At 32.6% G+C, this 26,856-nt stretch overlaps 3 protein-coding genes across 4 annotated transcripts; 1 reads left to right on the top strand and 2 right to left on the bottom strand.

The window, feature by feature from the left end:
* Positions 1–2,645: 2,645 nt before the first annotated feature.
* LOC141711767 (GDSL esterase/lipase At4g10955-like) lies at positions 2,646–6,436 on the bottom strand. Its single transcript, XM_074514445.1, has 2 exons — positions 5,988–6,436; positions 2,646–3,826 (listed from the first exon to the last, which is right to left on the bottom strand). Exons 1-2 carry the CDS (start codon positions 6,257–6,259, stop codon positions 2,836–2,838), a joined length of 1,263 nt encoding a protein of 420 aa, XP_074370546.1. The 5' UTR covers positions 6,260–6,436; the 3' UTR covers positions 2,646–2,835.
* Positions 6,437–11,108: 4,672 nt separating this feature from the next.
* On the top strand, positions 11,109–13,010 carry LOC141711766 (uncharacterized). The gene is made up of 3 exons (XM_074514444.1): positions 11,109–11,406; positions 12,339–12,413; positions 12,560–13,010. Exons 1-3 carry the CDS (start codon positions 11,220–11,222, stop codon positions 12,838–12,840), a joined length of 543 nt encoding a protein of 180 aa, XP_074370545.1. The 5' UTR covers positions 11,109–11,219; the 3' UTR covers positions 12,841–13,010.
* A 1,942-nt stretch (positions 13,011–14,952) lies between these two features.
* On the bottom strand, positions 14,953–26,142 carry LOC141711764 (protein VACUOLELESS1). Of its 2 annotated transcripts, XM_074514442.1 has the most exons (16): positions 25,050–26,142; positions 21,619–21,663; positions 21,224–21,511; positions 20,563–20,702; positions 19,201–19,306; positions 19,023–19,115; positions 18,539–18,628; positions 18,333–18,446; positions 18,066–18,173; positions 17,750–17,823; positions 17,528–17,582; positions 16,879–17,060; positions 16,091–16,220; positions 15,859–15,961; positions 15,461–15,558; positions 14,953–15,359 (listed from the first exon to the last, which is right to left on the bottom strand). In XM_074514442.1, exons 1-16 carry the CDS (start codon positions 25,827–25,829, stop codon positions 15,198–15,200), a joined length of 2,568 nt encoding a protein of 855 aa, XP_074370543.1. In that variant the 5' UTR covers positions 25,830–26,142; the 3' UTR covers positions 14,953–15,197. The 2 variants fall into 2 exon arrangements, with proteins under 2 accessions (XP_074370543.1, XP_074370544.1); XM_074514443.1 differs by lacking the exon at positions 21,619–21,663 and having other exon boundaries at positions 25,050–26,140.
* Positions 26,143–26,856: the final 714 nt, after the last annotated feature.

The following is a 26,856-nucleotide window of genomic DNA, read 5'->3' as shown; positions in this document are numbered from 1 at the left end:
CCTGATCGATTATATACTTCACAGATATAAACAAACACAGCTGCCGCTTACCTTGTATTGATTAATCCACATACATTTAAGAATTATAACAGTTACTGCATATTAAATTATATGCATGCTTCAAAATTTTGGTTTTTCTTCTAGCTCTATATTATAGACACTGCTCTTAAAGGTCAATCTCTTTCCTAGTCAGGGAACAACTTGGAAGCCTGGGAAGTAGACAAACCATATCTCTCATAGAACAGATTGGAAGCTTTGTAAGTAGACAAACCATTGCACAGTTAGCTGATAACTGGTTAGTCGAAAAATCCAACAATGTCACTGGCTTATTTTCTTCAACTGAATTGATGAAACCCTACACATAACTAACCCATAGTTGCAGTGAGGACAAATTTAAGCATTTTGCAGATAAATACAGAACTTTTGATAATAACTGCCTAAAAGTGACATAAAATATTGTTGAGGTGAATCAGAATTCAGAAGTCAAGAGCCAAGACTACTAATCAGAATGTTAATTCTAGTGCAAGATTTAAAATTGAACATCATTATCATTTTTAGCATCTTTTTAATATGCTACTAACTGCTGCATGTGTATATCCACAACTACCACCATATCAGTAATTATCTAGCTAGCTCATTGTTCTATATATAGATCTCTATACACCTAGACGAAGAATAGCAGCGCTTCATATAAATTCCTTGACCAAATCAAAAGACTTCTTCAACTAGTATATCCTTTATTTCTATACAATATGGGGAAGAGACTGAGTAAAAGAAAAGAGAGACTATCCAAGAGCAAGAGTCGAGATAGTAGTAATAGTATGTGTCACGAAAAGAAAAGTTTTAACCATCTGGTTAAGGTTTTGAAGCCTAAAGTCTTTATTATCAACCCTTCCAACTTCAAATCTCTTGTTCAAGAACTTACTGGAAATGGAATTGCTAGTCCTCCAGAAACTTATAATCCAACTCCAATTTCCTCATCATCTTCGATATCCTCTACTATATCCCAACCAATTGATGATCAACAAGTTCAGCTTTTGCAGAATAATACTGTTGTTGATCAAGATTATTGTTATAATTTCCAAGAAAGTAGCCCAGAGTGGTCTTTTGAACGTTCTTGTTCTGAAATAATTAATGTTCCATTAACGACGTTTGATACATGGAATAATAGTTCAGAAGAACTAAACATGTCAAGTCAATTTTTCAGTAATGATATGATTACTCAAGCTCATTCTTCTTTCCTTGAGAGCCAGAAACAGAGTGATTTCCAAGAACTAAACATGTCAACTACAATATTTAGCAATGACATAATTGATCAAGCTCATTCTTCTTTACTTGGAAGTCATGAACAAATAATCTTTCCGCAATTTGGAGATGATGTAGAGTATTCATGGATTTCGGAGATGAATAATCCTTTAGTTTATGACCGCGATGATGCATGTGGGGCTTCCATAATGCCACAAGAAGGTTGTGACTACGCTTATGATATTTCCTGGATTATGTGATGGTGTAGTAGTGTCACTCGTTGGATATTCAACGTGCATGAAGGTGTTTATAGATGCTGTACATATACGCTATTGTGTTACTGTTTTGGAGTGGTACATATGTTAAGCTTAGTCTGTTATCTACTTATCTTCAATAATTCTGTTTACCTTAATGTGTATAAAGATGCTATCAAGCTCCAGCCATTGAGCTTAAGGAAATTTGAGTTAGAAGCAGGCTGTAATGCTGTATATAGAATCTATCTTACATCAACATACACTCTGCATCTTCACATTACCTCATTATCTGCGAGTCTCTTCCAATTATATATACTGCATTGTGAAGATAGTTATTTATCTTCAATAGTGTTATCAAAGTGCTCAAAATTATGCTATTCTAGACACATCTCTGTTTAGAATTCATATATGTTTATAGAACTCCATATACAAGAATCTATAAAAAAAATAAACATCTGTTTATATATTGTCTTCAGACAATGTATCTTCATATCTCCTAGTTTACACTTGAGGCCTATTTGGGCAATCTCTGACCAGTTTTTGATGTTACTATTAAATATTCCAAACAGCCGCATCAGACACTATACTTACCTGCAATCTTACATGTTGATCTAATTAATAACATAGAATGAGAAGTGGTCACATCTCTCTGCCTAAAAGTTAAACTAGTAGGATACAAATAAGCTGCATGAGCTTCCATAAAAACAAATACACAATCATATCCCCTTCTTTATAAAAAGAAAGTGTCCCTTGTCATGGCTTCAGCAGTTTAAATAATTCTACAAACTACTACTTTTGGGTTTTTCAAGTCACAATGAAATTAGAGAATAAAAACAGTAGATCTATGTGCATATATACGGAACCATCTGAACGAGCATAGCTTTGCTCTAGTGTTATTAGATATCCAAAATTCGATTTTATAAAATTTAGGCTGAATTAAGATTTCAATTTAAACGTCCACAGTTATATGGAATCTCAAATTCTCAACCTTCCAAGGGAACAATACAAACTAACAAGACTTCTGTTAACCTTGCTACTACTACTTAAAAGTCCACCTATAATGTAGAGCACATAATAAATAATGAACTAGCAATCATTATCTCACTATTTATTAATAGAGCATAAAATAGTACTCATAAGTTATCAAGTAGAAACATGCAGTTTATCAAATTATCAATGCCACAGAGAATGTATATCATATAAACAAATTCCAATTTCAGTCATCTGTAACTGGCAATAAAAATTGTTTGGTATTGGGACGGAATTAGTCAATTGACTCGCACGGAAATAAACAAAATAAAGAATGGATAAAAAAGAACTGAAGGGAAGCCTTCTACTATGAAGGCTTAGGTTGAGTTTGTTTAGATGATGCTGGTAGTGTATACAAGGACTTCAGCTGCTTACTTATGAGCTTGCTATTACTGAGAGCCTGTTGAAGTTCCAAATCATCACCCCACCATTGCTCCAATCCATGTGCCTCTAAAAATTTTTGTTTGCCCTTTGATAAAACAAAAAGCTTTGCTGCAGCTTGTCCATTTTTCGGACCAACATTCTCCTTGTTTTCTACCTCCTGGTTTCCTTCTGTACCAGCAGGATCAGTGTAGTAGCAGCAGATATAGTCACTGTTGTTCACATATAAATGAGGTACCCAATTTTTCAGTCCACTACTGGGAGTCTTTACATTTTCCCCGATCTCACCAGTAGCTGGGGTTTCATTGCTGGATGGAAGCATTGATTTAAGCCTCTTCCAAGCAATACCAGCTTTCTCACCAATGTTTTTCAAGCTCATTGCTAGTGAGACAGAAGGTGGATTGAACAAATGAGTCTCCACAAAGACACCTTGTTTAGCTAATGCTTTTCCCACTTGAAGGGCAAATCCGGCTCCTAAAGAATGGCCAGCAACACATACATTGCCTCCTCCATACTTACCTGCAATCAATTTCAGAGCCTCCAGAGCTCCATTGAACCTGACGGAACCTTTTAGGCTTTCCCAAGCTAAAAAACGGAGATCATCTTGTATGTCACGTCTAATTGTTTGGCTTTTAAGTAATGTACCTCGTAGTACCAAGACAGCCCTAGGAGCGCCACTTGGTCTGATGAGTATGAAGTCTGCTAATGCAGCAGACCGATCCCATTCTAGTATAGCGCCATATATAGATCCATCTCTCTCATCAATTAAGGTTTGAGACAACTTGTACTTAAAAGGTATCCACCACTTTGGAGCAAGAGCATTTTCTTCAGTTTTATTTTCCTGTCTGTCAAGTTCGAGAAGGTAAACTGCTTGTATGAAACATGCAATAACTGTCCTCTTGTAGTTTCCATTCTTCCTGAAGAAAATTCATCGATGTGTAAGTGACCAGGATTTATTAGGACGAGAAGAAAGACTGACTGACACAAATCTCTTAATCCGAAAAATTTCAAGCAAATTATTCAAGAGACATTATCCATATAGATACATTATTCCTCTTGGACCTTAAAGTTATTTGTTACAATAAAGTTGTCCAAAAGATAAACTGATCAATAGGTCAATTTACATAGATTGTCAATCACTTTCATACTATTAAGCCGTTAATCAGTTGTATAGCCAACTGGCAGGAAATAAAACTTCAGTCTAGTCAAGTCTGATGGATCCTGGCATAGACCCTAAAGTTAGATTTGATGCAGATAGATAAGTTTTATAATCTGTCAACTATCACATCTTAAGACAAATAAGAGGCCAATATACAGGTTCTTTTTTCCAAATTAATACAATCTAATTCCTATATGACTTGAAGAGGAGTCAATGAGTTAAGGACAAGGGAAAAGTCACACTATACTATGATTAGCAAAAGCTCTGCAACTCTTCCAATAACTTACAATCTTACAAGTCCAAATAGAGACACAAAATTAATTTTCTTCAAGGGCCAAATGACATGGATGCAAAATCACATCAGAAAGTATGAGAATTAAATACGTAACACTTGTGCGTGTGTGTATATGTATATCTAGACGAAGAAACAGTTTAGTATATTCACAGGTATATAAATGGTTGTTTGTGCTCATACTTAAAGTAAATGCTCAGAAATGTTATAGATTTGTATAAAAGCACTTGAATGACTACAATATTATATGCTTATCAGACCAAAACTTGTTGCAAACACAAGGGAGTATGGATGATTAATATTTAGGCATAAATATTTGTACAAAAGTACGGAAATAGGGAAAAAAAGATTTCCTCTGTTAGACGAATTTCCGTTGGGCAACACAGAGATTTATATAATTATAAGTCAAACTATCACATCGCAAATTTCTAAGACAAATAAGAGGCTAAAATACATATTCTTTCTTCAGATTTAGAATACAAACTAACTTATGACTAGAAGAGGAGTCAATGGGGTAAGGACAAGGAATAGGCACACTTTACTACTACTAGTAATATGCAAAAGCCAACCAATAAGCTGATGATTTACGGTTTTTTTGAGAGACGATATCAATAAGCTGATGATTTACGGTTTTTTTTTTGAGAGAGGATATACTATAATGTTTTGGGATAGTTTTCAGGGTAGACAAGTTCTGAGTTTCGACAAGCCTGGGTTTTATGTGAAGATCAAGATGGGGAAGAATTCATGGAATCAAAGGCAAAAAGAACAAATGGGCAGTTTAGCTCATATATGAGTTAAAAGTTTTAAATACCCCATCCACCATTTATCATCAATGACCATTTGTTGACGGAATGAGTGCATCCATAGCTCTGGTCTCCAAACTTTTCAATTCATGTCGTAAACATGATCCACCCCTCGGATAAGGCTTTCGTCACCCAATCTTTTTAACCATATTTTAATTATGAACCAATCCTCTCTCAATATGATTTGTTGGCCACCACCCAAATAAATAAGAAGAATCAAGAATGGGTTGGACAAAACTCTAATATAGGCATTAGGCCATGAACTTTATTGTGTATAAACTTGATTTGAAGTTTCGCAATGTGCATTAATATATTGATTGTTGGCACATTTACAGTTTGTTCATTTTATACACAGAATGTGGCATGTAAAAAACAGCCCTCTCTAATTTTAATCATACCTCCATCCCTGACTATGATAAAAACAACCAGGTTCAACAGCTTGGGATACTTAAGTTTATACTTGTGCAAGTTTTCGAAGGTCAAATTAAAAAAATTATAGTCCAACAGGAAAACAGGGTGACTACTAAGTTGTATCAAAGATAGAATCCAGTAACATAATCAGAGTCACAAGCTTTTAGTTATTATTATTAACATAATCTAGTTTTACGCGAACACGGGTAGAGTCAAAGGCGTATAACTTATGGAGTAAGTCTTTATCATCTTATACATTTGCATAACTGTATTCATATAAATCAACAAGTAAAGAAATTAATAAAGCAGTTTAAAATTGTAATTCAACAATTTAAACAAGTTGAAAGGGCATGTCATATAAAGAAAAAGGCAAATGAAGATCGAAAAAAGACGGATGTTAGACAGAAATATACCAGCTAGATTTGATGATTTCTCTCCAATTGGGAGAAGATACATTGCGAGGCCCGGAAACATGAAACGCATAAGGATGATGATTTTCATTATTATTCGATACAGCACATATAGACGAGGATGATGATGAATCAGCAGCAGCAGCAACAACAGCAGGTGAGTTTGAATTTATATTGTATTCATCATTATTGTTATTGTTAATAATAGAATTATTATTCTCTTTCAAAACCGCCATCGGTTCTTTCACTATCTCCTCAGCATTCTTCTTCGCCATTAGTAATTATCAGTCTCCTTATGATTCTTCAGCTAAGGGGGAGAGACAGACAGAGAGAGAGAGAGAGAGATTGTTATAATGTGATTTGCATTGTTGAGTTAATCAGATTTAGGAGAATTTAATGAAACAGAGGTACGATCTAGACTTTGGGGGAGCAAAATCTAATAATTATGAGGTAGATATGATGAGATTTATTAAAGATAAAAAAAAACGCTTACCGGAAACGTTTCCAACGGTCATATTATTTGACCTTCTTCACTTGTCCTTACCAATTTGCCCCTGACTTTGATTATGTTAGAAGGCTATGTTCGTCTTTTTGACCGTTTTCGGGTTGTATAGCCGTGTCCCGTTTGGTTTACGCGCTTGCACTTCGAACGCCAGCTGGGGATTCGTCGCCCCACAATTTTGGATACGACAAGACTTAAATTTTACTAAAATTTAGTGTTTGTATTTATTTTTAGTACACGACACAAAATTATGTATAGACCCAAAAATTTTGACCACGACACGACTTAAATGATATAAAAATTTAGTATATGTGTTAATCGAGTCTTGTACTATATTTAGCGGTAAGGGTTAGTTTAACTAAAATACAAACTCAATTGTTTCTAAAAAAAATTGTTACCTTCATTTGTGTTAGATATGCACGAAAATCGGATCTGGCCGAATTGTGTCTGAACTTTAAAATTTTGGATTTTTTGAAACTGGGCTGGGATTGTTCTAAAATTGTGTTGGCCGCCGGATTTTTTTAAATAATTTTAATATTAATAATTTCAATTTTTTTTTTTGCTAAAATAATAATAATTTCAATTTTTTTTGTAATAATATAAATTTTCATATTTTTTTGGATTGCATTTATAAATTTAGACTTTTATTTATACGTGCACACTCGACAGACTTTGGAAGAAATTAATTATATTATATCTTATAATAAATTTGAATTTAAAACTTACATCTCGATAATTCGATCTTAATATCAACAAAAAATATTCACGTATAAATAAAAATGTGTAAATACCAGTTTTTAAAAGAGTCTATTAAATTTTTTTGACTATTATACAAAATTATATTCAATTATAAAATAAATTTCAATTAAACATAATTTTTAAAAGTTTTATTCCAATATTTATTAAAAAATTACCATAAAATTCGGGGTTTTATCGGGTCGGACCGGATTTTTATTCGGATTGAACCGGACTTTTGTCCGAATCGGGCTTAATTCTGGATTGGGCTTTAATCCGGATTTTTAGCGGTCGGGCGAGGCCGGATTGTTATAAAAAATATGTGGTGCGTTAAGACCCGCTAATCGGATCAGACTAGATTGGGTTTTTTCGAATAATTTTTTTTTAATTGAATATGACGGGCATTTTGTATTCGGATTTTACGTGCATTTTTAATTTGGGTTCATTTTGTGCTAGTTTGTGCAGGACTCACACCGCTTGACTTACTAAATGATAGGCTGCAGAGCTACTTATCAAGATAATAAATAAATATGAAAAAAATAATTAATATTCTTAGTTAATTTGGCAGGGTTGCAGAAAGTGGAAATCGGGATTAGTTGGTGGAGGCACTGTTCAACGATTAATTAGGGAATCGATTATTATTTGAAACTAGCATAATAAATAATAATCCGTGCGAGGTACGGGTTTTTTTCTAAAGTTTTTTTATGTACGTAATTATAATATTTTTAATTATATTCTTATTTATAAATATTGTATAATGTCTAATGTATCATTTTCATACAAGACATTACTAAATTACACAATATTTTCAATATAACTCATTAAGAAAAATATATATATACTTGTTTGTCTTGTATGTTTGTATTTAATGAATGAATATAAATAGGGTAGTCAGTGTACTTTTAAAATGAAACAAATAAATTTAATATGTAGAATGTCGTTAATATGTTTACAAAGAAAAAAGTTAAAAATTAACATATATGTTGAATACAGAGTTGACCAAAAATTTTGAATTTTATTTAAATAAACTATATAACTGGTCTATAATATTACTGGGTTCTCTATTAACTTACAATTAACTTACTCAATTTAAAAAAATAAAAAATGAATAACTGAATTTAGAATTACTTGCAATCATAATATAAAATAATATAAAATTTACACTATTGTTAATATAAAAGTTGATTTTAATGAAAATTGTTAGTTTTTGAAATTTAATGTATGTATATTTGGAAAAATGTTAATTTTTTTACACTACTCTTAACAAAATAAGATTAAGTTATATGTGTCTATGTTAACACGTGATTATCGTATGTTACATTTCTTAGGAAATTACTATGGTTTCAATTATTTATATGTTAAATATCTGATTTATGTACATGTATAATCATTATTAATATCTAGTGAGACAATTGATTACTTAAATAACATATATTTATAATTATTCAAAAATTAAAATTATGTAATAAATAAATTGCAATAATTTATATATGGTATTCACATTATCACTAACAAACAATCCATATCTGTTTTTTACGCGACCGAGTATCAATCATGTAACATAAAAATAAATTATATATTGTAAGACTTATTATTGATGTTCATGATTTTTTTCAAGAATTTGAAGAAAAAATTGTAATTATATTGTTATTTAAACTATTTTTAAGTTTCTTTCATTACAACTCTAATATTTTTTCGTATAATAATTTGATAATATTGTATATTATTCTCCTAAAATTAAATATTTTTCAATTAGATAAGGTTATATAAATATTAGTTGAACTGGTTAATTCCTTCAGATTATTGAACATTTTTTTTTAAAATAGTATAAAAATGTATTGAATCAAATTCTACAATATTGTATAGATATAACTTTTATTTGAATAATTCAAAATATTAAAATAAGTCAAAATATTTGTACAATATTATCTTGATCAATAAATATTGTTTATCTAAAAGAATTCTTTCTAAAATGCTAGTTTTTTTAAAGAGAAAAATAAAAAATAAATCGATTTAATATATCATCGCAGTTTTAACAAATCTCGTGAGACCTCATATCAAATTTCAAATATTTTTAAAATCGGGACTAGTCCTAAAACACTATTGCGCTACGAGTGAAGTTAGTAATTTTAATACAAATAATCAATTAACTTGATCCTATAAATACCTCAAATACATTCATTTTTATTAATATAAGATATCAAAAAAATTCACATTATTGGTAAGATATTCTCGTCGAATTTGTAATTTAAATTTACTAAACGTAGAATGTGACAATGTTTTTCGGCCAGCCATGTAGTCAAATTTCGAGTATTTTTTGAATAATGGGCCAAGTTCTGATTTCAAATTCAAAATAAACTAAAATTCATTGACTCATTATAATTCGAACTTATCTAAATATTTAATACCAATTTAGATTATTTATATATAGGCAATTCTATTTTTAATATTTTCTTTAAAAATTATATATGTACATTTTAATTACTTTTTATAATAAAAAATATGTTAAAAATATATGAGATATATTTTAAAACTAAAAAATAATAATAAATAAGATAATAACTCACTTATGTACAATGCCTCACTTTATATCTGGAATTCAGTTATTTAAAATAAATTATACAAATATTCAAGTAACTATCATTTTTTTTTACAGAATTCAAATAGCTATCTTTAAAGTTAAATAAAATATTTCTTTAGAGTACGCTTACATATTATGTGTATAATAAAAAGTACATGTGACAATAATATGGTGTAGTGCTACGAGTTTGTATAGAAGAATGAACAAATTGAGTTTGATTCCCACAAGACACAACTTTTATATAAATATTAAAAATAGGGGTAGTTTAGTCTTTTCAATGAGACTTTTTAATCTCAAAATATTATCTTCTTGTTGTGCTATTATATATAGAAGAGATGATTAATCGGGTTATTAATCAGAACTAATTTAATATTATTTTTATTTATAATTATTTTACTGTTTTGATTATACATATATCATTTTTGTAAATATTTATACAAATAAATTTAAAATATGAAATATTATTAAAGTATATATAATTCTTAAAATCTAACTTATGAATTGAGGTTAATTTGAGATGAAAAAATAATAGAGTTTATTATTTAACAATTTAAAATAGTAAATATGTAATACGAGATTATAATTTTTCTTAAATTTTTTACAACTTTTTTTTTATTTTCTAAATATTTTTTCAAAATTTTACCAGTAAGGCCTGTTTTTTTACCGATTAATACCGTTTTTTGTCCGATTTTCGTAAAAAATGATTTTGACCCGATTTTCTCTTAATTAGTTTGATTTCCTACCGAACATCGATTAATCACCGATTAATTCAATTAATCTCCGACTTTTAGAACATTGATTTGGCGTAATGATATGATCAGGAGGGCAATCGAGGGAGTGCAGTATGAGCTCCGCACCGGACCCCTTAATATGCGAGAAGGGTCTTTCTTTTTAGTTGAATGATCGAAATATATTTTTCGCTTACATAGTTTGATGCTTCAATTTATTTGTCAGAATATATCTACTTTAAATTTATATTTAAGTAAAAATTACGGGATCAATTTTGTGATTTCGAACTCGACCGATTGTTTTACCCAGGCCTGGATATGATATCTATTATGAATCTGAAATTATATTTAAAAAAAAGTTGGCTTTACTGGTTTCTTTTTGTCTTTTGATAGTCCATATGATTGTATGTTTGCTTAGAGTGCTGATCATAAATTATTTACATGCGGAACTACAATGTCGAAAAGAAAGCAGCATTGTATAATATTTAAAATTAATGAAACAGAGATGGCTCTAACATGTACACTTGAGGGGGCTCCCAGCAAAGATTATTACTTATGTGGCTGAGGTTTAATTTTAATTTCTATCCATAAAAAAATGAGGAATCCAAAATACCGAACTCAGCCAGAATGAAATTTGTGATGGTTAAGCCTGAGAAGAAGAATGGAAAGCTCAAAACTTTTACTATATCATGGCCTTGAATGCTACAACACTACACTGTTCCATTCCCTCTAAATCTTGTTTCTTACCAAAACCCAAACATCTATACTTCAGTTGTACCTTCTCTCCAGCTTCATCTTCTTCTTTTGGAGTACAAGCTCTCTCTGAAGAAACAGAAGGTGGAGTTGCTGATCAAGAAGAGTTTTCGACTTACTCTGGTACACACACAATTCATATCAAGTAGTACTTGTTAGTATATCATTTCAATCCATCTTGTTTAAAACCTATATGTAGATGTTCAGGTTAAATGTTGAGTTCTAAGTAGTGCTCATGAGATTCAATATTACCAAGTTTGTTCAACTATAGGATCATGTCTGCAAGCCGGACCTTTGGGGGGGGGGGTTGATTTTGATTGCAGCCCTGGCTCTGTACTTGAATCCCCCAGCCTATCATCAAATTAACAAGGGAGCTGATATGTGCACACCCTAGGTTTATATCTATCAATCAGGGTGTGCACATATCAGCTTCCATTAACAAGAAGAAACGAGAGAGGCTATGATCCTCTTGCTCTATCATGCAATATATATTTCTATCATTAAATTGTAGTTCGCTATAAATTACACTATCTGTAATCTTTCATGTCATATATCCCCTCCACTAGCTAATTCATGAAGATGCGCCTCTTTGGCTCACACCTCTGCCCAAAGCATCACCAGGTTTTACAAAATTTCTTCAAGATAATTTGAAAACTATTTCAAGAAAACACTTCAAAATGACTTCTGTAACGAAAGTAGTGCTTAGACGTATCTTCAACTCCTGTCACGATATTACTTAAATATGACTAGCAAGTATTTGGCTCAAGTCTAAGGTAAATATTTATTCTAATTTTAACTCATCGACCGTTCATCAAGCATTGCCCCATATAGCTAGCTCACAGATTATTAGGGCTTTACATGAAATTGCATTGTACTTTATGACTAGTAAAGAATTAACCTAATTACTGCACTGAAAAAATTATTCTGTTTTAGTTTTCTTACTATTTCATTGGGCCAATTAGATCAAAATTGACATCTAATTTCCCATTTGATGATGAAGAAAGTAGTAATAGTGATTCCTGACAGACTTTCTCTATTGTTTTTTCCTTGACAAGGGTCTTTTTCTTCTGCTCAAACGCAGCTGGACCTCTTAGACCAACTCACATCCTCCGGATCATCATCTGCTGACGGTATGTACATCCTGTTTTACTTCTTAGGTAAAATTCATATGGGGTTTTATATCAAATTTGCCCACCGAATTCGTTAAAATGTATCAAGTAGCTACTCAATCTAAGAAGTGATATGTATACATGAACAATAATGTTTAAATTCCCAGGTAACAGTACAAAGCTCACGATACGGGATCAACTTGCTCAGCTGGTGGGAAATCGAGATGATGATTTCACAATTCCTTTGGGGAAAAATCTTAAAAAGTTTAGTCCAAAGTTTCTAACCGTCTCGCAGAAGCGAAACATCAGAAGACAGAGTTACCTGAATGAAGTTTCTCAGAGAAATGATTCAACTTTTTTCGCCACCATTGGTGCCTTTGTCCTTGTTCCACCACTACTTATACTAGGCATTGCTATAGCCACCGGTTATGTGCAGCTTTTTCCATGATATCGTTCCTCCAGTTTTGTACAAAAACCAGTCTTATATATGTAAGGTGTGCAATTAGCTTTGTCCAAGTCATGGTATGAGTTCAGTACTAATAATTTTCTTACTGACCTGTACTCACTACAATATAAATTATCATCACAAAAGTTGGATACATGTAAACTAGACATCAAGTAGTTGGCGTTTTAGCAATGTAGATTGCTTTGGAAAAATTTAAAAACTTTTTTTGGAAAAGACTTTCAAGTCATTAGGTTTTAATGAATGCTATGCAGTGAATACACAAATTATGAGTGTAGTAAAGATATGACTGGTACGTATTAAGGGTGGTAAGAAAGTTGTTCATTCATAACAGCTTCTTCAAGTTTTTTTTGTAAGTCCCTACATTTTTACCAGTGATTGTCTAATTTAATTATGATACTGGAGTGAACTAACCAACTTTATTTAATTTATGTTGAATCTTGAGCTAATAGAAAACTACCAATGTTGTTAAAACAAGGTATCTTTGGCTATTTGTTAGGATACATGTTTTTTTAGGATTTTACTGAACAAGTCACTAATCTTAATCAAAATTTAACTTTTGTTAAATTTGTCAAATTCCGAAATTCCAAGTAAAACTTGATTTTTGTATTATTTAATTTTTTAATGTTATTGTTGATAAATGTGGATCAACCTTAACTTGATTTTTGTATTATTTAATTTTTTTAATGTTATTATTGATAAATGTAGATCAACCTTAGCAATGATATTTTATAGTTACAAAAAATATAAATATATAATACTTTGAGTAAAAACATAAAAAATGATCTATTATTCGAATATTTATTTTCCTGGACTCTTAAGAATCCGTGAGAAAAAAAATACGCATTTAGATTATCTCGTTGAGATTTTGTCAATTATTTATTATTATAAAAAGCAAGCATATTGTTTCTTCCTCCCTGGTATCTTTTCATAGTGAGAAATGCTAAATTCTAAAAATACGTTCTCAAAACGGTTTTCAAGTTATCATCGTATTATTGAATATTTACTTATATATAAAATGGGCCCCTAGTTTATTAATATAAATCCCAAATAAAAAAAATGATACGAGCCATTTTGATAACTTTTTTTGAAAAATATTTTACATACGTAGAATTGATAATTTACCATACATCTGGTTTTTAGAAGATAAAATTCAAAGACAGAATTTAAAATAGTCAGACAAAATTCATAAGCTTCGACGACAAGGATGACATCTCATGAGTGTGTATTGTTTTCAATTTCAATTCTAATATGTATAATTATGCATCTTATTATCACTTTGCAGGGAGAGGCTATTATTTTAAATATTATTTTAATATGTACTTTATCTTTTTTGTTATAATTTTTTTTGCGTAGTATGTTTTATCGGATTTTCTAATGTGTGCCAAAGGGTACACAATAAACACTAACTCCCATGAATTTGTTGCATTTTAATTGGTCCTCTAATCATAAATATTGATGGACCCCTGCATTTATAACAACTCCACCGATAAAAATGCACAAAACTCATAAAATTTAATATTTATTGTGTCCTCTTGGGCACACATTAGAAAGACGATGTTTTATTGGGTACTAACTTTTGATATTGAAAGGGGTAGGATCCGCTAAATTGGAAACAATCAATTAAGAATAAAAAAAAACTTTTTTGTGTATCTGATCCAACTCTTGGAACATTCATCAGGTAATTAATTCCTTCCAAGGATGTCCCCTTTTAAAAGGCCCCTCCATGTTAGAATTACAATATTTGTTTGGGCCTTGACACGTTTGCCAATATTTCATGTGCAGCAGCATTATGAAATTTTAATTTGAAGGGCGAAGGTTCCTTTATTCAAAATCTCCCGGACGAACTTGTAATGGAGATCTTCACGAGACTGAGCAACAGCAACGCACCAGATGCTCTTGAAGACTTGAAATTAGTAGGCGATTCTTAATTTTCTCCTTGAAAATGTAGTTGTGCTACTGTCCCTTTTGATTAATACATAGATTTTGCCGTCTCTTATGATCAATTTATATATCAAATGTATTGCATGGCACCGGGACCAAATGATTCCTTGTTTTCCAAAAATGGATGAACTTTTCAACTAGCACTTCAATATATAAAAGAAAACTGCAAACTTTTATACACAAAAAAGTGTAGTTTTCACAACACAAAATACATCACAAAACATGTGTGACAAATTTGTCAAGGTGTAGTTTAGACTGCAGCTAAACTAAGGTTTGGCCAATAACAACTTTACAGTTAACTACGAAATTCTCGCAATATACTAATATAGAGACAATACACAAGAGAGTTTACTGAGATTAAGGATTTTAGAGAACGGCATACATCTAAACAGAGACGATCATGCACCTGGAAAGGACAGACGATCCCTGAGAGTATCAAAAATTGATGAAGCTGCTGCATTTTGTGCAAAAGTTAACTTCAAACGTGCTAGCAGTTCACCATCTTTAGCCTGTGAAGCAGCATCTGCTGCTTCCTTTGCCATGCCAATTCGAGCATAGGCCTGAACAAGTTTTACATAATTTTCTTATTAACAACCCGAATTTCACTTTACATACAGAAATCGAAATTTAATGTTAAACTGACATTTTCCCCTTGAATTACCTCAGCTTTTTCTCGGGGATCTGCCAATTTTGGAATATACTTTAAAGCTTCTCCTTTCTCATCTGCATCCGTGCATGCCTCCACAAAAGGCCGATAACCTACTTACCAAGACAAGGCATCGGAGAGGAATATAATATTTAGCTACTAGTAGAAGAGAAGTAACAAAAGTGAATTCGGTTCTTTTTAAGTAGACAACTTATATTCAACGCTATTCATTAAGTGTAAAGTACAAATGGAGGAACACCTTTTGTCTACCAACTACCAAAGAACTTTGCTTGTAGTATAAAAGAGATAGCAAGATACAAGTAAAATTATAAAAGGCCAACCTTGTAAAACATATCAAATTTTAGCAAAACTCGTCATGTAATGCAAGTGCCTAACAAGATTGATAATATTACCAATTGGTGGCCTTTTCTCCTTTGAAAATTTTTCTAGGGCATCCCAATCCCTAATTGTTGCCAGCGCAAAAACTTTAAGCCAATACCACCGCTTTTCTGAAACCTGATCAAGTGATCAGCATTTATAACACAAGTGAGATAAAAATTAAAAGAATAAAATTGAGCACTAATTATCAGCATCAATTGATGGAGTGTTCAGTTTTTAACAGAAGCTCCACGAGAAAACAGAAACCTTGAATTCAGTTTTAACTTTTAGAGCAGCACGATGATTTCCCAGTACAATACATGTGCGGATGGTGTCACTGATACTTGAATCCACAAAAATTGGCTGTTTGGTGGTCACTTCTAATTCATGTTGCATTCTGTAATAATTTAAAAATTGATGATGATCAGTGTCAATGACTTGGCTTATATTATAAGAAACAGAAGATAAAAACTACCACGTCAATTCTATAAAGAAGGTATCCAGAGGTCAAACTACGTGGTTAGATGCTCAAGAACCAGATAAGTAGTTATTACTGGACTTTGACAAATCAAAAAGTGGATGAACTCACTAGATCAAGGACCAAAACCAGAACAGAACTTTTTAAAAAAACTGTAAATACAGATTATATACTGAGGAGTTATTTGCATATTTTGTCACCTATTTCACATGAAGCAGCAAACAGTTAAGAAGTAGTTTACCAATTGTTTGGAACGAAACCATGATGGTTAGACATGATTGCAATATCCAAGTAATATGTACACGACATGTGAAGTAAAGTGATAGCGGCATTTACTAACTATCCCTTTTTCTACCAACAAAATACAGTAAGTGCTAACCAGATACTTAGCCCCAAGAAATCGAAAAAGATCTAGACATGAACAATGGTATATAGAACATTTTTAAATCTACTATGGATTTTAAACTCATAGGAAAAGAAATTGATACCAGATATTGAATCAACAGTTTGTCCAATTGAGAAAGATCATATTGATAATATGTGCACTGTGTCATGTGCATTACAAACTCATCTTTACCTTAACAACTTAGCATGTTCTTCGGCTGCCTTTGACTCGAAGACATGTTCCTTTGTTTCTGAGAAAAGATTATGGGCCTTTTCAATAAGTTTTATGCGTGGACCATGAAGAGGTGCTCCTTTGCTGGCCATTGGACTCTTAGCTAATTCCCAAGACTCTTTCAACAACAAAAAAGCAACGTCCTGCAACATTTAAAGGTTGCAAGGAAAATTTGTCAGGCAAGATACTTAAAATAATAGGAATGTGATTAAGCAACTAAAACAAATCCAGAAGAAAACAATATAAACTATAACATGAAGGCAACGGGAATTTTCTGTTTCTATACTCTAAAGTCCAGTAATTCGGTTAGCAAGGATGGTGTCTGTTATTTTATACAAACACCTATTGTGATTTGACCTTAACACTTGTCAATGTCCAAAAGTAACCATAGAAATCTACAAAGTCCAGTTACTCACCCTAACAAGAAGGGTGTCTATTAATAGATCATTATACAAGCACCCATTGTGATTTGACCATTAACTCTTGTCAATCCAGAAGTAACAATCAAAATCAACCAGCATAAAAAAATCTATAAAGAAATACAATTGCCAAACAGGATCATTTAGGAAAAAAATGTTATCTTCGTAAAACAACCAACACACATATTTACCTGAAGCTGACCACTGGAGAGAAAGAAGTCCTTCAGAAATTCATGTCTATAGCATCTGAGATATTAAATTATTTTACCATTAGCGGGCTTTGTACTTTATATTTTTTCTATTCTCCTATATGCGTGCAATTGAAGAATAACTTTTTCCAATAAAAACATGAAACAAAAACAAATTAACAATGCAACCCACATATATCTATTCTTTTAACAAAGTAAACTTACCGTGCATAATTTGAGAAGAGGTCCCGTGCCAGTTGTCTGGTTCGGATCATCCCGAAAAACTCCAAGGCTGGCCTCTGAATATATAAAAAGGTACTTACATATCTGCTTGATTTTACATACAGGTAATACGTGAAGCTATACATGTAAACTACAGTCAGACATATGAACGATTAAAACCCCCCGATAAAATGCTCATTGCAAACCAACACTTTTACTTGCTATTGCTACTAATTCCAAAACTTAAACCTGCTACTGCTTCTACTAATACTGTGATCATGTGATATTGTGATGTCTATACTGTTTAACTATGTGGTACCTTCTGCCAGATGTGAAACACAACGAGATAAACAAGATCAGTATCACCACTTTCAGTTGCTTTCATCAAAGCTGCATCTTCTTCACCTATGCTTAGCAAGAGAGGAACCTGTGCGGAAGTCACACTCATCTATTAGTGAACTAATTTAACCTCAGCTGTCAGAAGCAAGATGATCACCAAGAATGAATTATTTAGAAGAGACTACTTCACCATTATTAAAGACAAATGAAAAAAAAATATATGTAGATTATTAAGCAACATGAGAACCTGTTTGGAGGAACGTGGTTCATTTTCTACAAGCATAGCTGCTAACTTCCTCCGGCCATTCTTATCGGCATGAGCAGCAACTGCAGCATACGATATCCCTTTGCACAATTTTAGCTGAAACCCCGAGAATATCATTGTCAGACATTCCTCATGCAAGAAAGTTGAGAGATTTACAAGTTAGCCTAAAGAATTCAACAACGAAAAACCTTCTCGAGCAAAGTTTCCAAAAGATTGATATCTGGAATTGCAGAAGATGTTGTAATCTTTAAACAGGCCCAGTGCATAATTACCACTTCCTGCACAAAGCAGACAGAGAAATTGGTGGGACATACAAAAGCATTTGATTCTCCCTACAACCAACCTAGTACAGTTAGACCTCGACAAATGGGTATCCTCGTGACCGGAGAACTTATTAGTTCATCGAAATTATTCATTGATCGAGGTTAAAAAAACATCATCTCTATTATGTTAAAACCAAGAGAATATAATTTATTGCGGTTATTTATTCATCGAGGTTTTACTGTACTCGAAAGGGGGTTGAATTAAAAGGAGAGGGATTTATAATCACTAACCAATAAACAGATTCAAAAGAGTTTGTTATCAATACATAACATGAACTTTTTGATGGCCGTTCACTTCAAGAACCTTTAGGCACTGGAAAAATAAAGCTCAATATAAAACTAAACTTACTTGATCCATGCCAAGGTACTCTGATATCCTCAATGCTAAAAGGTGATGATGTGTATTTATCAAACGGCCAATCAGCACAGACGGTGTAAGCAACTGCCAGTTAAATCGAAGATTACTTAACAAGAACAAAGTGTCCGAAAAAAATTAGAAGTCATTATTTAAGCATGCATTTTCATACCTTATACTGCTGAATACTTAGACAAATACCAATCTCCTGGTTACGTACAGCATTTAAAACCCGTAAAGTTTTAGACATCTCTTGGATGCGGACCCGCTGAAATTGACTGTCAAAGCCAACTGGATATCATTACCGAGAAAAATCAGACTCTTTAAATGTGCTATATCTAGGAAAAAGAATACTTAATCATGTAAAACTACTATTGACCCTAGATATATAGTAAAATAAAATTAATGAGGTACATGTGGAAAGCAAGCTTGCATGGAAAAGACCTACATGGTTATATCGGTCAAAGAAAGGTCGAACATGGATTGTTTTCTACCTGTACTAGGTTAAAAATAGCATAAAATTTGTAGACGAGGTATTTGGTTCTTTGTCAAAAAACAACAAAATTTCTAAATAAGACCATCTTTTTATAAAGATGTGAATCCACCGTTCCAAAAAAGATTAGTAAGTATGCTAATCGATTAGCCAAAGAGGGTAATACGTACGATAGGGCCCTGGAACAGAGTGCCAGTGGGTGATGTCTAGGTGGTTAATTTTGGGGATATGTAGGGGGGAAATTCATGTATCTCATTTAATTAAGACAGCTCTTCACCGTGTTTGGTGCATATCATATCAGGGTGCCAATGACACCGATTAGAACTTCTAAAGCCTCTACTAAAATGACATATGCACGAATCACTTCAAGGGTATTAAATGAAACACGGCCTAGAATCTGTTAGGCCGTAGGGTAATAATCGAAACCAGTTAACCCATTTGGGGGTGCTGGGAGTAACTAAGCTACTTGAAATCCTTGAAAAATTTATACTAGTTAATCTCCAGTAAATTAAGAAAGTCCTACTTTCTTATTAACCTACTCATTTCTTGTTCATCTATAGTCTATACAACTGTTATAATCATCTCTGTTGCTCTTCAGTTCATAACACTGGGTCAATCAGAAGCATGGTACTCAGAGATAAGGGGTCATATTATTGTGAATGTCATAACATATTTCTAAGCGTGCTTTCTTTTGCCAGAATAAAGAGTATCCCAGAAATACTATTGCTCCTGCTGAAAAATCTGGATACCACAGATATGTTTTAAGCTTGTATGTCTCAACCTCAAGAGAGCAAAGTTTAAAAAGCATTGTGCCTCCGTATATACATGTGTGCACCCAGTTGTCAATTTTATATATTCTTAAGTCTTAACTTTTCAGATAGTAAATAGAATGCAGGAGTTCTTAGTAAGAAAATCATACGTGTTAATTAATCACAGATACATTGATTTTAAGTACTACATCGGTTCTGACCCAAAAAAAAGTATTACGTATGTTTACTTAACTTTATCATTTTTTTGTTAGCGAAGTTAAAATAATCCCACCTGCAAAAAGCTTGGCCATAACTCCCAGCTCTTAGTAGTTTCCGTTGCTGTGAAATGCTGAATTCTTGACCAGCAGCATCAATGCATGCTTCTACAGCTTCAGGAAGTGAGGAGCGTATCAATCTCAAATTTTCATCGGCCTGAATACATGCCACTAAAAATTTTCAGTGATTCATGGTCCACCTCAATTGTTTCTACTTCTCATATTATATTTTAGCTTTTTGTATATTAGTATCCTTTAGTATACAAGTGCATATAATTTCAATAAGTGGTTACTTAGCCAAACATCTTGGTTTGTTTCAGAAACAGTTCAAGGGAATTATCGTTCGACGGAAAAAAGGGATTTTTAAATTGAATACCTATATACCAACAAATTACATAGTCTACTAAACAGATATTCTAATTATTAGAAGAAATTTAACACCAAAAAGATGATAAAAAGAAGCCTAGAGTTCAAAAGTCACAACAAATAGGCCCTTTGAAGGCATAGAATTCCGACTTAATCAGTAAAAAAGGTGCACAGACTATTATTAGGCGGGCCTAAATTTTTTTCTGCTTTAGGAACATGCTTCTGCACACCGTTCTGCCGGTATATTATGCTTTATGATATGAGGACATAATAGTAAGCTAGATTCAAACAAGATGTTTTTCTAAAATATACCTTGGCACTTCTTTGATCAAAATGATCCAAAGCATCATACAGTAGTGCTGCAGGTTCTGTGCTACCAATTTTAAAGATAGATACAGTGGAATCTGGAACTCGTTGTAGGAATTCCATAATTGTGTTAGAGAGAATTCTTGCTCCATCACACTCCGGGATGATGATAAGTGGTTCATCGTAAAAGTACTGCACGGAACCGCCAATACCCACCATTAAAAGCACATCATCCCAGTAGAGTAACACACTATCCATTCCACACCAAGCTAGCTGCTCAGGAGGGAGCGCCGACTGTATGCGTGAAGACCGAAAATGTTAAACAAGTAATATATGGTGTGTCAGTTTTTAATTATATTAAAAGAAAAGTTCAAAAACACATCATCACGGTAGAGTAATACACTATCCATTCCACACCAATCCAGCTGCTCAGGAGGGAGCACCGACTGTATGCGTGAAGGCAGAAAATGTTAAACTACTATACATGCTCTCACAATCATTAAATATTCTATAGAAAAGCTCGAAAATGTGATATGTCCTTTTTTCGTGCATGCTAGATAGAAAGTAATGTAGGACAGATTCAATAAAGAAGATTACTATTGTTTAATACAGAACTCCTAAGACATGGTGAACAAGAAACTTGCGGACTGAGTAAAATCAAAAATAAAAGGAAACAGATCCTTTTAATATTAACTTATACCAATTAATTTCCTACTAAGTACTACCATGTATCTAATTATCATATATATATTTTCTAGAATAATTCTAACTAGATAATATAATTACTAATTCTAAAACAAAATTGTATCTAAATAATAATATAAAGTTATTAACTAGTTTAGTTATTTTATGCTATGCATCAGAAAGGGTCATTTTTGTACACTGAAAAATTACCTGCAATTGAACAATTGATAATATTTTACAACAATAAGCTGTCCATCTTAAGGATTTCCTATATTTCATTCTTGTATTGAATATGAACAAATAACTGAGCATGAAGGGATAGCCTAATGGTAAAGGTCATGGGTTTGATTATCGCTCATCCCGAGATGGGATGGCCTAGTGGTAGAGGTCTTGGGTTCAATTCTCGCTCATCCTAAGATTTGTTAGAACAAATAATCATTTGTAAGACATCTAAGCTTAATTATCCTAATCATTTGTAACCGGTCACCATCTTAAATATCTCATTATCCTAGCAATATTGGACTGAAAGTTTCTCAACACTTAAAAAATTTACCCCCTCCCTCCCATTTATTTTGTCCACCATCAGAAATCCACTTATTCAAATGAAAAATACCACTTTAACCTCAACTATTAACATATTTACAAAAGATTAACATATTTAACACTTAATTTTCTTTAATAAGAAAATGTGGTCAATACTTTTGGGACATACAAAAAACTAAAAAAGGAATTGTGGTCGAAATATATGGGACAGAGGGAGTAATTTTTAGAGAAAAGAAAGTACAAACTGAATTTTACAAATACACATGATGCTGGACCAGTTGAAATATAGATGAGAACAACATCAGGGAAAAGAAAGAAGAGGGTAAAGGACCTAGCAGCATAGTAAAACATATATAGTTTCACTTGCGTATATTCGACACAAAATCACAGGATAGAAAACTTTTCATAACAAGCCGTTATTTTTGTAATATAAGGGCAAACCTCATATGAAAAAGAAAAAGAGTCCAGAATAATATCTACTACCTGGAAAATAATACCTCCATTTCTGACAATAATTTACTATTGATATTAATAAATTTTAGTCATATTCCATTATCTTGCTTAGCACATTATGTGCTGCAATCAGTTGTCAAACGCCCAACGGTGGTTATACAAAGCCCACGCCAACAAATATCAGACCATACATGACATAACCAAGATGTTATAAAAATTTGATACGAAGTAAAGAGTTGCATGAATATGAAAAGGGAACACGGTCATAATATAGTTGCAAAAGATATCAACTAGATGACTATCTAATCTGCAAGGTATCGTAGCGGTATCACGTGTTTTACTGGTTATAAGATAGTGGGTGCTCAAGCCTTGGTCGAATACAAGTGTATCTGAGTATTTAATTTCTTTTAATTACCTCAATCTTAAAAACCACTAACCACCACTATCTCCATCTGTAGTTTTATCTAAAAAGCCTCATTATTTTAACACTATACCACGTCTAAATTTCTAGCAGTTGGTTTTTTTAGCACCTCCCTCCACCAATACTACACTGAAGGGGTTGTTTACTTGCAGATGATTTTTCCAGTTTTCTTTTTTCCAATTTTCTAAAAAAATTCACTTTTCTGTTTCTAAGAAAACTATTGAAAAATGAGAAAACATGTTCCAAATTAACTTAAACAAAAAAGTATAAAATATATATAAACACTTCTCAATTTGAAATATATGGTTTTTTTATGTAATCAATGAACAATTATAAATAATGTTATTGTCAACAAAAATTATATTATGAAAACTTGTTTTTAAATTATTTAATTATATTTATATAATTTTTAATATTTGTATTATATATCAACTTTTATGTATTATTATGTTAAAAATTTATTTGTGAATACTTCATTAATATAAAACTTTTAAATTTTATGGGAGTTTGTTTTGTCTATATTTTAAAACAAATGTATTAATATTAATAATATTAATTGTATTACTATTAATAATATTCATGTATTTTCATAAGAAACAATATAATAATATATTATGCATATCTTATATAAAAATGTAGTGAATAAAAAGGTAGTGAATGTGTGTATATTAGGGTTAGAACGTGGATTTTAGGTTAGAACGTGGGTGTTTTCTGTTTTCTTAAATCAGAAAACAATAAAAAGTTGTTTTCCATAATTTTCTCATTCCTAGTTATAAATCACAAAACCGTGTTTTCCATTTTTCTAGTTTTCATTTTAGAAAATATGCAAGTTGAACACATATTCAAAATTTTCTATTTTCTACGAAAAGTTTTCTGGAAAGCTGTTGAAGTAAACAGCCCCGAAACTTCTCCGAAATAACGTACACTGGAATAAAAGAAAGTAAAGACAAAATACGTATATAACTATTCCCACAAACAAAAGTAAGTACTCACATATTAACATAAACAGCTAGATCCACTCATAAGCCAATTTGGAACATGTCGAAAGGGTGATGATGAAACATATCAGCCCTATGACACAGCCACATTCTAACCCCCCTAGAAGTTGCACTATGCATCATCAACCAAAATCATTATCAACTTAAACTATGAAGCAATCATCATGTGCAATATTAAATTACCACAACTGCAGCCAATACCTCAACTAGATCATATGCAAATAATGAAATCTTACAATTATTTCATCCAGTAAATCAATAATAGATTTTTAAGTTTTAACTTTCGAACATTAAATTAGTAAAGTGTGAGATGCTCACCGTGAACAAAATGTTTTTATAACAATGTACCAGACACATAAAGCTGCAGCATTCCACATGCAAAAGCAAAATATCTGATCATATACTTCCATAAACACCTAAACTTATTTAGGAATTTCAATTTATCAGAAAAGGTGAATTTGAAAAGGACTGGTGCCCCAGCCACATTCTATACCCATCAAGAAGATGCACCACTAAACAGCTATATCTATCAAACCTATAAACCAATTTCCATGAGGCATATCGTATTACGATTTTAAAATGCAGAAAACAACAAGATTACAAGTATTAAGTATATAATGCAATTGCTCAATAATTTAATCGAGTAAACCGACAATAGATGACAATGTACCACAAAGATATGATTCTGCAGTTTCAGAAAAAGCAAAAACAGCCAAAGATGATAGTAACCAACCTCGCAAGTATGCTCAAATACAATTTCCGAAAAATCCGAAGTCATAATCAAAAGCCGCCCATCATGAGTAAAAGCAGCCAACAACTTGGCATTCTGCGAAACCGCCATCTTCTGAATAGGCCCAACATCAACATCTAATCTTTGAACCCCATCCTCCTCCACCATCAAAATCTGATCCCCAACACTAAGCAACACCTCCACATTCCCAGACATAGTATATTGTGGCTCAATCACCGCAACACAAAGCGGAAAATCCTCAATCCCAGTCTCCGCCAACTGGCACGAAACAGGATTCCTAAAATCCTGAATGCAAAACACCTGAAAAGCCTCATTAATACAAACCACACCATTCCCCCAAAACACACACTCCACCACACTATTGGTAAAACAATCATGTCCCATCGAAACAACACTACCAACACTCTCGAGATCGATATTGTACATATAAACACTACCGTCCTGGGTAATACAAACTAGGGTTTGTTCATCGGTCCAGGACATTCCAATTAACCGACCGCCGGGGTTTCGCCAGATGAGTTCGGAGAGCTGGAGGCCGGCTGAATTGAAGACACGGAGTTTACGGAGGGCTGATTCGGCGTAGAGCTGGACAATTTTGGAGTCGTCGCGGATGACGGCGATTGGACCGCCGAAAGGAGCAGCGGCGACTTTGTTGCGGGAGAGATCGACGTGTTTCCATTGCATTTGGTAGAGCTCTGGCTTGCGGTAGAAGCGATCGAAGAGGATCTGCCACTCCGCGGCCACAGAGACTGTTGCTGACATGATTGTAAAAGGTTCTAAGAAGAAGTGTTTGATTGAATTGAATAATTAGGGCATCGCTGTATGTTTTTATGTATGAGAGAGAGAGGAGGGGGGAGTGGTGTGGGGAGAGAGCGAGTGAGAGAGAGAGTTTAATTAAACTAAACTACAAAATGATCGCCTGTAGGGGGGAGGGGGGGGGGAGAGAGAGAGGTGGTTGAAGATGAATTGGAAAGAAGCTGTTGGAATGTTTTCAAACTGTCCGGTTACTTTTGCTCCTGCTGTCCCTACGGATCCATTCACCATCTCTGTTAAGTTATATGAGTACTGTTCACATAGTAGTACATTGATTTTCTTTTATTCAAACTCAGAGCAACTCCGATTACTCATTTATAATGGATTCTTACATAAAATCAGGGTTACTGATTTCAGAAATCGGAATTATTCGGTTGAGATACCAATTTACGATTTATCGGACGATTTTTAAAAAATCGGATGATTAATCGGCTATATTGGAAATCGGACAAATATTTTTGACCGATTTTTAAGCGATTTATCGGCGATTTTTTAAAAATCGACCGATTTCTATAACAGAGCATAAAATTATAAAAATTCCATCAAAATTAAAATTTCAATACCATAATAGTAGTTCCTTAAAAAGTTAAGATCATTTTTTGTTTCCTTAAATATAAGGGATGTTTAACCATTCCCTATTTTAGAGCATCTTCAACGTCTTCTTAGTTCATTACCTAAATGTCACATAAAATATTGGATCCTAATAAGTTAATACATCAATATATATTCTCATCTCCAACAAAATTCCCTATATTCATTCCTTATATAACATTTTATCATTAAAAAGTATTATTATTACAAAAAGTGAAGAAGGAGAATGTTAGGAATATATGTGCATTAGTTTGATGATATGTTTAACAAAACACTTAAGTAGAAATTTAGTGTCTGTAGCCTCAACGGATAAGACCACTTTGGCTATCCGTTGATGGTGTAGCTTTACTTAGAAATAAGTCTAGTATTGTAGCATATTTCAGTC

This window comes from Apium graveolens, chromosome 3 (assembly GCF_009905375.1).
Source record: "Apium graveolens cultivar Ventura chromosome 3, ASM990537v1, whole genome shotgun sequence".
Classification (NCBI taxonomy): Eukaryota; Viridiplantae; Streptophyta; class Magnoliopsida; order Apiales; family Apiaceae; genus Apium; species Apium graveolens.
This window is presented reverse-complemented; position numbering and strand designations above follow the sequence as displayed.